Below are 13,648 nucleotides of genomic sequence, written 5' to 3'. Positions count from 1 at the left end.
CTTTTCATAACATGATAATTTTTTTTCATATTTTCATATGTTGGAGAAAAAAACCACCCGTCTAATTAATATGGAATTTGTTCCCCAAATCCTCCTCCACCAAGAGACTATGCATACAACATTTCAGGTGGAAAAGAATTATGTTTCCACTCATTAGTCCCAAGAAAGTTAAAGAAAAGGTAGGAGCAGACAAAACTGAGCTCATTCCAGAAACTGTTTTACATCATCAGTTTGATTCAAAGACTATTGAATGCGATGGGAGCCTATTAACGCCAAGGGGCTTTGGATCAGATCTTATGGGATAATTACTACATACATAGCTCCTCATAAAGAAGAACAGGAGTACTTGTGGCACCTTAGAGACTAACAAATTTATTAGAGCATAAGCTTTCGTGGACTACAGCCCACTTTTTGCGGATACAGACTAACACGGCTGTTACTCTGAAACTTGTCATAGCTCCTCATAACATTCTCAAATGAACTTCAGTCCTCACCTGGGAGAGAGGACTTTGCAATCTCCATGCCAACTTTGCTTAGATGCCCAGAAAAGGTGCAGTTTAGATGCCAGCTATGATGGTGGTTTTTGAAATAGAGACTTTTGTCAACTACAAACTGGATCCAGACCACCAATTCATTTCTCACAACCCATTAAAAACTCACACCAAACTTGAGTCCAGATTTATCCTTGAGGTTATGCTATTGAGCCATCCAGTATGAGAGAGCACAGCGTTGTTGTAATTTTGCTCAAATAGACTCAGTAACAAACAGACAACACAAACTGGAAAATGTTGTTCTGTTCTGAATTATGATTCAGCAGAAATGAAGAAAAGCCCTGATCATGGAAAGGCACAAGCGTAATTTTACACTTTGAGTAGAAGTCAATGGGACTACTTGCAGTGAGTCAAGCTAAGCACATGTCTTGATCCTGCAAACGCCTAAGCACATAACTTTGCTCACATGCACAGTCCTAATGACTGCAATGTAGATCAAGTGACACATGGACTTACGTGTTTACAGGAGTGGGAGCCAATTTTGCTTTATATTGGAAAGTGTAGAAGCCCCTCCCCCTGTCACAATGTATAGAATTGAGAGTTTCCTCTCCTTTCAAGGAGTAGTAAATATGAAGTACATACAACTTGTTAAATTCCAGGCAATGACTGAGGTCCCAGTCCTGTAAGAGGATCTGTGTGGGTGCATCCGCTTGCTTGTGCAGATCCACTAGCAGGATTATATTCAAGCATTATATTCATAGCAGTCAAAAAACGGATATTTTCTGTTTTTTTCCCCAGCATACTTCCAACAATTTAGGAAATCTACATATTTTTATTACAAGCGCAAAATGGTATAAAGGCTATTTTTGGCAGACGCCAAATTTGCTTCAAAAATAATAAGAATCCCAAAATAGTGAAAGACAGAGATTAGTATCAGATCCAAAACCTCCTGCATTATGTTGATCCAAAGCAATCCTTAAACACTGTAAGAGAGATAACTTAAAGATTTTTAGAATAAAATCAGAAATATGAGTCAGTGATGGCTTAAATGGAATCTACCAGATAACCCACACAACAGATAACAAATATAAGGGTTTATTCCAAACAATTAAATGAAACAAACAAAATGATGGGTGCTTTTTAAAAATAAAACACCTCTCATGATTGGTCCTATTTTCAAGTGAAGGCTCTTTAGTAGGATGGTCACTTGCTTAAATCATTATTTGGGTATGTACAAATGGTATTTTGCACCTATGTACCACTTTCAGCATTTTATGAAGACATCTATATTTTGACTATTGGATTTGATAGATTTAAATGTAATTATTTTTCTTAGATTCTGTATATTCATATCCAGCCTAGTATCTGCTGACCAAGCTACTGGCAAGAAATATTTCCATTAACAGTAGTCTACACATTAGCTTTTTAAGCACAGAGTATGTATCTGGAAGAAAATCTCTTTCCATTTTCTATTGCCACATTATTCACTCAGTCAGCACATGGAAAGCGTCTAATATCCTGTGTAAATTCCACATGCACATCGCTCCCCTGGGCGTTTCACAAAAGGTCAAGGTTGTTTAATTAGTGAGACATCTAAGAGGATCTTTAAACTTTTTTAAATCTTCTAGTCCTTGCTTTATTTATTTATTTTAAATAATGATTCACCGAACAGAACTTATCTTGTCTTCTGTCTGGTGAGAAAATTACATTTTTAGTCATTCAAAAATTAGTGACATCTCTGTCTCAGACCAAAGCCTCCCCTGCCTTTCTTTGAATACAGGATTGACAAATGTCAAACTGACCCAGGTGGGTGACTTTACTAACAAACTTGATTAGTTGATTTTTCAAGGACTGGGGGTAAAAGTTCTTTCAAGATAATCCATGCTGGAAGAATGAAGGGTGGTGGTACTGGTGGGGAGGGGTTGTGACACTTTATACCAGAGGAGGGCCAGAGAATATATATAAAATAAAAAAGAATCCTGCCCTCTCAGCCACCATGTCTTTACAGGGAACACTTGTCAGGAGACAGGGTAATATCCGATTGGTACTTGTTTCTCTCTCCTCTTAGGGGTCTTTAGCAAGTCAAATAGAAACAGTGGCATGTGTTCTGGGAGCAAGATGCCAGCTACTTTCCCAGCATAGGGAAAGACACTGAAGGGGTCATCAGTAAGGATGAGTGAATACAGATTTCTTTTTGAAAGGACAAACATGTTAAAGTTCCTTCTTCATTTGTTTTAAGATTGAAGAGAAATGTGGAGTTTCCTAGGAGCCTTAGTTGTGCAATCATACCTTACTTCCAATGATTGACCGTACTTCATCATCTGGTGAGGTCGGAGTCCCAGATATATCCGGATTGCTGTTACTAAGACTCCTTGAGCGATTCAAATTAAGGCTTGCTGGTCGGACAGCTGATCGAGCCATAGTAGCATAATGCACGGATCCCCCCAAACCACCAGGACCTACAATTTCACACAAGAGAACATCTTGTAATGTTATAAATCATGGCCACAGAGTGGCTGCTTTGCACCAGTCTGCTGCTGCAAAGCGTCTGCATACCTGGTGGATCCGGGCAGCAGGGGACTCCTCCGATGGCATAGGGTAGCTGTAGCAGCTCCTGTGCCATCCCCACACCTGGCTCTCCAGTATAGGGGATGTGGCTGGGAAAAAGGGGGCATGGTCAGAAGGCCATTCTGTCCACTGATCCCTGACTATTGGAATGGCCCCTGGGGACTGTTGGCAACTGGTATAAGATAAAGCAGCCTTCAAGCTGCTCTATCTTGTGCTTGGAATCATGCTGATATTTGGCAGCCCCACGCCTGGGGGGGGAGGGGAGGAGGTGTCACAAAAATGGCTTAATGTCACATTAATTCCACTCCAGATTTGTGTCAAGCCCAGTCTGTCCAATCTGGAGAATATGAGCTCATGTGCACATTCACAAAAGAATTCATTTACTCCCAAAAAAGAAATCTACTGCTACGTATGCTTTGCAGTTATATAACACTGCCCATCTGACACTCAACACACCTTACAAACATTAACTGATTAAGCCTTCGAAGCAGGCAAATACCATTAAATCCTTTGTACAGATGGGTCCACTGAGTCATCTGTGGACTAACGACCAAGCTAACAACCAAGATGTAACCCCCCAGGGATGGTTGCTAGCACCTGTTCTAAACAAGGAACAATATTCTCTCTCACATTCAGCTATGTATAACAAAGCTCTTTCACCAAACGCAATTCCAATTGCTCAATAAAATGTGTTTTAAAAACAAGAAGTGAAGATACCTGGTGAAGGTGAATTGGGATAGGTATTTGGTAGACGAAAAACATAATAAATATAGGAAGTGAGAAGGTTGTTTCGGCCATGCTGGTCCTGGTTTCCTTCTAAGTTTTTGTGGAGTCTGTTTATGATTGATGCCATCGCTTCAAAAGATGCTTGACCCAGGTTAACTGAAAGAAGTAAGGTGAGAAGTTTGGTTATAAGAGTTCAGCAGTACCTGTGATCACGCTATAAATGCTCATTCCATTCATCGCTTAAAAGATAAACAGCAGAGCAGGTCATAAAACAGAAAAAGTTTCTTATGAAGTATTTTACTTGAAATTTGGACCAGCTCTAACAAACAGTTTAAGGATCAGATACGAGCTGTAGTGATAAGCCTCTATTTGGTTTCATATAAAATTTAATGATGTTAGGGCTCAGTCCTAGAACACTGGAATCAACTGAAGTTTTGCCACTGATTGCAATGGGAGCAAGCTCAGGCCGCGAGTTAATGAAAAGATAAAATCCTCGGGATGTTCACAGCATTCTTCTCCATTAACAGTTTTGCTGCAGTCAAGCTGCAACTGAAGTATGAAATGTAGCAACAAGAACTGCCCAGTTCTGTATCTGAACCGGTTATGTTCTAAAAATGAGTACACAGAAAGCCTAATGTGGCTATAGGCTAACAAGATATGGGCAGACCCATGTTTGTAGCTGGAATCAGTTTATGACCATAGTTATTTAAAAGGCAGCCCCCAGTTTCATGAGCCCAAAACAAAAGACAATTATGGAACAAGAGAGCTTTTTTTAAAAATAGAGCCACTCTTCATGTTTCAAAAACACACCCTTTCCCAAACAAATAAAAAAGAAAATGATTAGTGATTTTCAAAGACATTTAGGGGCTTTTGACATATCTTCCATTATGTCTAAATTCATTAGATTGCTTTGAAAATCTCAACTTATAGTTTTAAACAATGAGGGCTTGAATATCATTTTCATGCAAGACCTCTTTATACTACTAGAGTGGTCTAATAAGGCTTAGTGCAAATGAGAATCAGGTCCCAAGATTTAAAATGCTTACTATTTGGTATGCTACGTTTTAATAAGAATGGGCCAAATTCTGCTCTCACTTACACTGATATAAATCCAAAATAACTTCAATGAAGACAGTGTTGGATCTCTAAAAGCAGAATAGGACCCAATGCCTGTACTATATAAGCTGACATTCACACTTGAAATCCTTCCTCCTTTTAGAAGACAAGCTGAATCTCAGAACTGGCATACAATACATATAACTGCGCAAATGGTGCAAAAGTCACGCTAGCTACTTTTCAAGTCTATTTCAGCTACATCATCAACCTCATCCAAAGTGTATTAATTCTATTCCTGTCTATTCAAGATATCATACCTACATACAGCATAGGTAAGTATCTACATGACCTCAGAGCACGAGTCTCATTCACTTTCAAAGGCAGCCACCAGTAAATTCCAACTGTATATATTTATTGTGGGTGCTCCAGGAGTGAAAAGTAACTTGCTTATCAGAAGCACAGAATACCTCAACAAACTTGCTCACTTATTCCATCTAATCAAACAATCCCCTGCGCACACTGTGGACAGTAAGTACAGCAGTAGCTTCTTCACCTGTGTTTGAACTGTAGGACTTTAAATACTGACAGATTCCACTAAGTGCTCAATTATACCATTAAAGCCCAGCCCATAACAGAGAGCTGAGTGGAGCTGCATTGCTTGTGGTGGAGGCAAAGGGTGGAATTACTGCTGGCAGGATCAGATTCATAATGACTACATTATGAGGAGGGGGTTGGACTAGATGACCTCCTGAGGTCCCTTCCAACCCTGATATTCTATTATTCTAACTAGATAAGTTCATGGAGGATAGGTCCATCAACGGCTATTAGCCAGGATGGACAGGGATGGTGTCCCTAGCCTCTGTTTGCCAGAAGCTGGGAATGGGCGACAGGGGATGGATCACTTGATGATTACCTGTTCTGTTCATTCCCTCTGGAGCACCTGGCATTGGCCACTGTCGGAAGACAGGATATTGGCTAGATGGGCCTTTGGTCTGACCCAGTATGGCTGTTCTTATGTCCTTATGAACAAACAGCATCTAAATCTAATGTTATCTAGGCCAAGATTTTTCAAGGTGACTAAGGACGTTGGGGGTCTCAAACTCTAGGTGCTCAGCTTGGTGACACCTTAATAGGTCCAGGTTTTCAGAAAGTGCTGAGCACCCATCCTCTGAAAATCAGGTCTCTTTAAGCATCTTAAATTGGGCAACATAACTCATAATAAGGGTGACCAGATAGCAAGTTGCAAAATCGAAACACTTTTTTTCAGGGAGTGGGGAAGGGGGATAGAGTTGTGTATATAAGACAAAACCCCTAACTTCAGGATGTCAGGTCACCCTACTCATAAGTCACTTTGGAAAAATCTTGGCATTAGATATTTCTAGTATGTATCATTACAGATCCAGATGCTAGCATGTTTTATTTTGAGGATACATTGTATATTTGCATTCCTAAAATGTTGGCATGAATATGGGACTGTTTTAATTTCTACGTAAATATAATAAAGTTGAAAGCGTCAGTTTATCAACTGTGTTTGTATAAAACTTCAAGAAAATACCTATTTGGCCTGCAATGACAGGAGGTCTCACAACCAGAAGAATCAGCTTGTCAAGCAGGAGATGAAGAAATCGCACTACCGGCTCCAGCTGAGATGAATTTAAAGCTGAAATGCTGCTCTTCAATTCATTTTCCAAATTGTTCTCCATAATTCTCATGTCTCCTATTCGCACAGGAAACATGTGCTCGTCCAGAGCATGAACAAGTGCAAAGAATTTGTCGAGGTAAGGGTCCTACACACAAATAAAATGATATTTATAAATGTGTTACTTTCAAAGTCTCAGTGGATCTATCTTAAGTATCCCATTCATTGAGGATTTATCAACAAAACACATGCAAACCCCCACCTCCAACCACATCACAAATAAAATAACACAATATGTAAAAACATCCAAAAAGAAACCTGGGACTTCAAAATAAAATATGTGAAGTATTTATTAGTCAAAAGGAGTGCAGTTTCACGTTGTAGTTCAAGTACAACTGGAAGAGGACACAATTAGGAAAGGAAAAGAAAGATAAACAGGAAAAAAATGAAAGTCTGAGATCTGAGTAGTACATGTATCTAAAATTACAAGGATATAGGCCACAGGCCGAGGAGCTGAAAGTGTTGCAGGCCATTCTGTCATTAGGTGTGCACCCAAAACTCCTACTGACCTCAATGGCAGTTATCAGGATGCACTGTCAGCAGAACTGGGGCAATGGTTCTGTTTTCAGTCCTCTCAGAACTTTACATCCCTTGTTACTTTAAACTTTCATTGAAATTGATGTGAGTTTATTACACATGTATTACAAGTGGGAGATTCAATGTTGCCATTGTCAAATGACTATCAAGCTACATGTGTGACTAAGTCTGCTATTAATAGTTACCTGTGTGTGGATGGATGATACGGCAACAACCTCTACATTGAAAACTCCTTTGTGATTATCTACCCACTTCATTCCAGGAAGGGGCACCTATAGGAAGTTAATAAAATCATTAACTCATATAAGACACCTCAGGCATTACCTGTAGGAAAAGAGAAAGCACCTCCTTTGTAGAGATAAGGTTCTTCTAATTAAAATACTAACTCAATTTTACTGTCAGATGATACACACAGCACTTTTTAGAGTTAACAGTTTTCAAGAAATAGCCTAAGAATTTCAAATTTTTCTATAGCTTTTTCCTTATATCTTCTTCTGAGGGATTTCAGCATGAGCAATAACTGACCTCTGGAGAAAGCACAGAATAAGCCTGTGGTGGTTTTTCCAATGAAACAGGTAGGCAGAACTGACCAGTCTTCAAACGTCCATTTTGAAGCATTGGTATCCACTTTAAGAGAGGAGGGGAAAAAACAACACAATATATTGAGTCCTACAGGGCTGAATTTCACAGCAAACATTTTCTGGATGGAAACATGGCTAATGTGTGATTAGTGGCCATGCTAGACTTTTACAAGTTGAAGCACTATTCAAATTATGTCATCTACATAACGGGGGGAGGGATAGCTCAGTGGTTTGAGCATTGGCCTGCTAAACCCAGAGTTGTAAGTTCAATCGTTGAGGGGACCATTTGGGGATTTAGTTGGTCCTGCTTTAAGCAGAGGGTTGGCCTAGATGACCTCTTGAGGTCCCTTCCAACCCTGATATTCTATGATGTGACAATGCTGAGTAAAATAAAAACAAATACATTAATAATATATCCTGCTTTGGATCAAAATTTGATTTTGTTGAAAGAAAGAAAGATGCTTACAGTGTATCCAACCGGCGTCTCAAGAGGAGTGTTTTGTTTTTGTTGGCAACTGACATGATAGAAAGTAAAAAGCAGGTGGTGATGATCAGTTAAAGTGGCAGGGAGTTTAATTTTGATTTCTTCATGAAAATCAGGCGATCTGTTTAGAAACAAAATCATCAAGTCAGTTACCAATTCAAATTCTGTAATTAGGATTATTACTGGCATTCAGATAAACCACGCTTGGCCTGGTTGCTTCGCCTTTATTTTTTCCAAAATCCTTTTTAGACTGGCTTAGATTGAACCCTTTGTGCAAAGAAGGAAATAAATGGAGTACCTCAGAGGATTACAAGTTTTACTTTCTGATCAGTGTTTGGAAAAATATATTAGCTCAGACAATATTTGTACTGGTCTGCCAAAAGTTGTCAGAATACATTGGGCCTTAAACATGGGTGTCATCTTTTTGAACAATTAGAAAAAGTATTTTTGCTATTTCATTGAACAGTTCATCAAATCTGATTAGCTTCCAGACTTCATTTTTTAATTTAATATTTTATCACGCTGCATTTCTCCTCCCATCAAAGTCTGAGTGAATGCTAGATTCCCATGCTGCTGCGGTTGTCATCTGCAGTTCCTGTTTCCAAGTTCAAGAGGCGCTCTAGAGTCTAGTGAGCCAATTAAGGACAGTTCACAAAGCACGGAAATGGGTGCTTCACTTGAAGCACATGAGCCTTGTGCTACTCACACCATTAAAGTTCACTCTGTGCTTAAGGGATTTGCTGGATGGAGCTTAATGTTTTATGCCATTTGAAAGCTGAGTTTTCCAGGTTTCTGATTCTGGCTGGGATTTTTAAGGGGATGTCTTTCCTGCAGAGTTAACTTGGGATCTTACTCAGGTATTGCTGCTAACCTCACTCCAATTTACACACAGAGCCCCCTCACCTGATCTGGATGGTGCTTTAAGCTTGGGCTAGTTGGCCAGGCTGGAGCGACAGGTTAAAGCCTGAGTGCTGATTTCACTCAGGTTAGTAACCCACTCATGCTTCAGTGCAGATGCAGGCTAAATAACTCGAGTGCTGATAGTCTATCAGTGCCTTCCCACAATTCCCCCATGTGCCCAGAGGACAGACGAGTTCCCCACAATTCACATAGAACAGCTCAGTTTATGGCACTACAAAGAACCATAGGATGTGCCCTCAGAAATCTTAGCAACGCACATGGGGGAGTGCAGCACCAGTGAGAACATAATAATTTGAGTCTGGCTTTGCAGTGTGGCTGCTTACACTTGGGAATAGACTAACCTGGGTGCCAATCACCAGAGTTAATCCTGCAGTGAATCCAGACCCTAAGACAGTGAGGTGCTCACCTCCTCATGCCGTTGTTTTCAACCTGGGATCCGCAGACCTCTGGGGGTCTGCAGACTATGTCTAAAATTTCCAAAGGGGTCAGCACCACCACTTGAAAATTTTTAGGAGTCCACAAATGAAAAAAGGTTAAAAACCATTGTCCTAGTGAATTTCACTGGAATTTGGGCACCATAGGCTCCTTTGAAAATCTTAGGTTTTAACAGCATTTGTTATAGCTCTAAGCATTCTAGAGACTGAGGCTTTGGAAAGAAGGTCAGAATTGAAATGGGGAAGAGGTACAAGGGTAATCAGAATGATGTGATTTTTAACATGTCCTAGGTCTTGTGAACCATAAGAAATGGAAATGAAGTCTACACATTTCTGGAAGGCCATAACTCTAGGCTGTAACAAGTATATATAGCATATATTGTTAGCCCCTGTTGTATGAGAGATATTAAATAGTGCCTGTTGGAAAATCTTCATAAAAATATTCCCAATTTTTGATTGACTAATATTAAACATTAAAATGTTCACAGGTCCTTTGGACCAACAGCACTATTTCAGGAATGGTCCAGAATTTAAATGATACATTCCTGGACCTCATGCCAGCTCAAGCTGGAAGCAGATCTATAATTTATCAGCGTTTTTGCTCATTTTCATAAATATCTTTGCGTTCAACAAAGCATTTTTCCTGTCTACTAATATAAATAATTAAAAGTATGCTTTATTCTAAAAAGGAAATGAATAAATGAATTTCCTTTCTAGAAATATAAAGGACAACTGGAGTACTACATAGACTTCTCCTGCCATCCATCTCCACCCTCTGACAAACAGAGGCTAGGGACACCATTCCTTACCCATCCTGGCTAATAGCCATTAATGGACCTAACCTCCATGAATTTATCTAGTTCTCTTTTAAACCCTGTTATAGTCCTAGCCTTCACAACCTCCTCAGGCAAGGAGTTCCACAGATTGATCTGTTATTTAATTGTTTTTGAGTGAATGCTAATAATTATAGATTAGGTCAATTTTCAAATGAGACGTTCATTGTATTTTCAGCAAAAAGCAAGCACATAGATCTGGCATGAAATCCTTGTAAAGCATCCACTGACTTCAATGAGGCCAGGATTTCATGCTTGATTTTTGTATCAAACTACCAATTGTCTGCTTATTTTAAGTTAGAGCCATACGGAATACAATTTTCACTAACTTTATACATTGCAATCAGAGTCCAACCCCAGTCCCACTGAAGTAAGAGCCTTGTCCTTCAGTGCATTTCTGTAAATGCAAGAGGTTGTGAACAAATGCAAAACTGGGGCCAACTTGTGCAATCCTTACTCAGGTGAGTACTCCTTGCCTCAGGTAGTGCCACTGGCTCTACTGGGACTATTTTCATGAGTAAGGACGATTAGTTTGAGTAAGTGTGTCTGAGTCAGAACATTGGGCTCAAAAACTGCAAGCTACCAAGTACTCTGAGCATGTGCTTAACTTTAGCACATAAATAGTCCCCATTGACTGATATGCCTAACTTTACGCTTGTGCTCAAGTGTTTCACTGGATCAGGCTGGTGTGCTCAGTGTCTTGCAAGAAGGAACCTTTTAGGATTCAATTCACCTCTCACATCAGGTTTTACCCAGAATACTCCTGATTTATACCCCCTAGGAGAGCAGACTCTGGCCCTCAGTCTCTATAAAAGTACAACTGGAGTATTAGGTGCTGTCTTTACTTTTTAAATATGATAAGCACTGAGTGTATTGTCAGTGTTAAATAAACAATGAGTCAGATTCACATTGCATTGCTCCACATTCACACCAGTAAAACTCCTCTGACTTGAGTGGAGTAGCATTGTGGTGAATTAAGCCCAATTGTTTTTTAAAAGCAGCTTTTGTATTTTACCTGTTATGATATACTACCGCTGTGTATGCTTCTTTTGAAAATTCAGGACAGCTAGATTTACCAAAGATAACCTGCAGAAACACAACAGAAGAAGCATTAGAATTTGCGCCAGAGTTCTACATTGTTTGAGGCTTAGGGCCAGATCCTCAGCTGCTGTAAACTGAAGTCAATGGAGCAGTAGTGATTTACACCAGCTGAGGATTTGGCTCTTCATTGCAATACAACATCTTTCGATCATTTGAAAAATTATTTCATAAACCCAGTTACAAAAATTGGGTGGAGTGGGGCCAGCCGAAGACTTGGCCGATGAGGCCGTGTGGTAAAGCTAGCCCTCATTCTCAGCTGGGCAACACCAGGAGGAAGGAAGCAAGGGGAACAGAGAGAACAAAAGAATGGGAGTGTGAACGTGGGAAAGGGAGAAGGAACCCACAGACAGATTCTCAGCAGGTATAATTCAGCGAGCTCTGTTGGCTGAGAATCCGGGCCTGAATAAGAGTAGAACGTAAGATTAAATTTTTTTTGCCACTGAAGCAAAAATATTACATTACCAGCCTAACGGGCGGCCACTACAGACTTCCTGAGTCTGGCTCTGGAACATCAGTTGCAACTCAGCTGCTTGACAAACTGCATTTAAATGTGTGCTGTGTTCTGAAATGCTCTTATTTTAATTCCAACAGAAACAGTCATCCTGAAAGATCTTTTCAGAGCATTGTTAGTTACTGCACCACCGTTCTGGCTGCAGTGCAGATGGTAACACTTTACATTGGCAGCACCCAGCAGTTACAGGAACTGAAAGCAAAGCATATTCCTTACTGGCATGGCATTGCTTGGATCCTCTCCGTACATAAACTGGACTTTCACAGTGATATTCCTGGCAGAGCCCTGCCGGTTGGCAAAGTTAAGGCTCTGAGGGTAGACATACAGAAGATTTCTGCAAAAAACAGAAGCATTAGTATTTACCTCAACATGAAAACTCTGGGTAGCACACACAACTATTGACACTATAATCTACAAAAACAAGTAGAAATTCAATGGAACATATGAAGGTCTTGGCATTTTTTCCTTATTACCCCCCCAACACACACTCCACCCTCAACGGTGATTTGGTTATAACTCATGCTCCAAACATCAAACCTCAATTCTCCCAGCTAAGTGACAGGCTCCGACACAGTAATTCTATGCCATTGCCATTCTAAAGCTTTCTTGCCATTTTAAAAAGAGTTCTTTTCAATGAGTTTACTACGTCAACAATTCCATTGGAAAGCGAGAGCATCAATAAGGAAGCATGTGCAAAGTTTTAAATTGTCCCAACACACCCACCCACCCGTCTCCCATGAAGCACCTGCCTTGCTGACCCTTGTGAGGGGATGAAGGAGAAGACATCAGGATGGTGTCAAAGTGCAGTTCTCCTCTGAAAAGTGACTATATAAAAATGGCACCTACTTACTCAGCGGATCTGCACCTTCTATCAGTTGTACCTGCTCACTCTGGTGACTGAAATAAGGTTTTACTATTTTTTCCTCCTCTTAGAACTGCAAAACCCATACAAGTGAGCTGGATTTTATTCTGACTCATGCATCACCAACAGTATTGTGAACCACAAGCTCCATTCTCTCTTATGTAGCAATTCCTCCTGCAGGGGAGAGAGGAACCTCCAGGTGATTGATTCCTCATCGTCTTGCTCCTTGTGCAGTCATCTACACCAGTGCAAAGCACGTGTAAGACAGATGTAGCGCATTACTATTCTGATTTGGTGGTAGTTTTTGCACTCCCTTTGCACAGGTATAAATGACTACACAAGGTGTAGGGCAAAGAAGAATCAAGTCCCAGGAGTTTCAAACACTCAGCGTTGCCTATTCACACTTCTATTGCAGGGGAATGGTTTGCCCCAGCCCAGGGATCCAGAGGAAGCTGGAATATCCACCCCCTTCACAAGCAAGACCACACTGGCCCACTGGTCCCTGGAAAGCACAGATCAGAGGAGACCAAGCACTTTAAAGTCACTATTCTCAGTCACACTATGGCCCTTTACACCACTCTCACAGCACAGAGTCCTTACATTGGAGATGTATATAATTTACACCCATTTATAATTTACACCCCTTGTACATTGCCAAGAGACAATTAGGGCTTGTCTACATGAACAAGTCCTCTGTGACGTGGGACTAGCTCAAAACCTTCTAATGCACAGGTAACAAAAAGATGGTTTTTGCCCCAAAGAGCTCCCAATCTATGTTACTAAGGCCTGGTCTACACTACGACTTTAATTCGGATTTATCAGCTTTAATTCGAATTAACCCTGT

The 13,648-nt window shown here is 40.3% G+C and overlaps 1 protein-coding gene across 5 annotated transcripts in view; it reads right to left on the bottom strand.

Moving 5' to 3' along the window:
* DOCK7 (dedicator of cytokinesis 7) overlaps positions 1-13,648 on the bottom strand; it is a 172,089-nt gene that overhangs the window by 56,093 nt on the left and 102,348 nt on the right. For all 5 annotated transcript variants that reach the window (XM_054036949.1, XM_054036945.1, XM_054036946.1 and 2 more), the window contains exons 15-22: positions 12,159-12,276; positions 11,346-11,416; positions 8,125-8,263; positions 7,603-7,704; positions 7,263-7,349; positions 6,397-6,628; positions 3,777-3,941; positions 2,781-2,950 (exon numbers count right to left, since the gene is read on the bottom strand). In XM_054036949.1, the coding sequence (XP_053892924.1) occupies positions 2,781-2,950; positions 3,777-3,941; positions 6,397-6,628; positions 7,263-7,349; positions 7,603-7,704; positions 8,125-8,263; positions 11,346-11,416; positions 12,159-12,276 (1,084 nt within the window). The remainder of the gene's footprint in view (positions 1-2,780; positions 2,951-3,776; positions 3,942-6,396; positions 6,629-7,262; positions 7,350-7,602; positions 7,705-8,124; positions 8,264-11,345; positions 11,417-12,158; positions 12,277-13,648) is intronic.

Source organism: Malaclemys terrapin, chromosome 8 (assembly GCF_027887155.1).
Source record: "Malaclemys terrapin pileata isolate rMalTer1 chromosome 8, rMalTer1.hap1, whole genome shotgun sequence".
Lineage (NCBI taxonomy): Eukaryota > Metazoa > Chordata > Testudines > Emydidae > Malaclemys > Malaclemys terrapin.
This window is presented reverse-complemented; position numbering and strand designations above follow the sequence as displayed.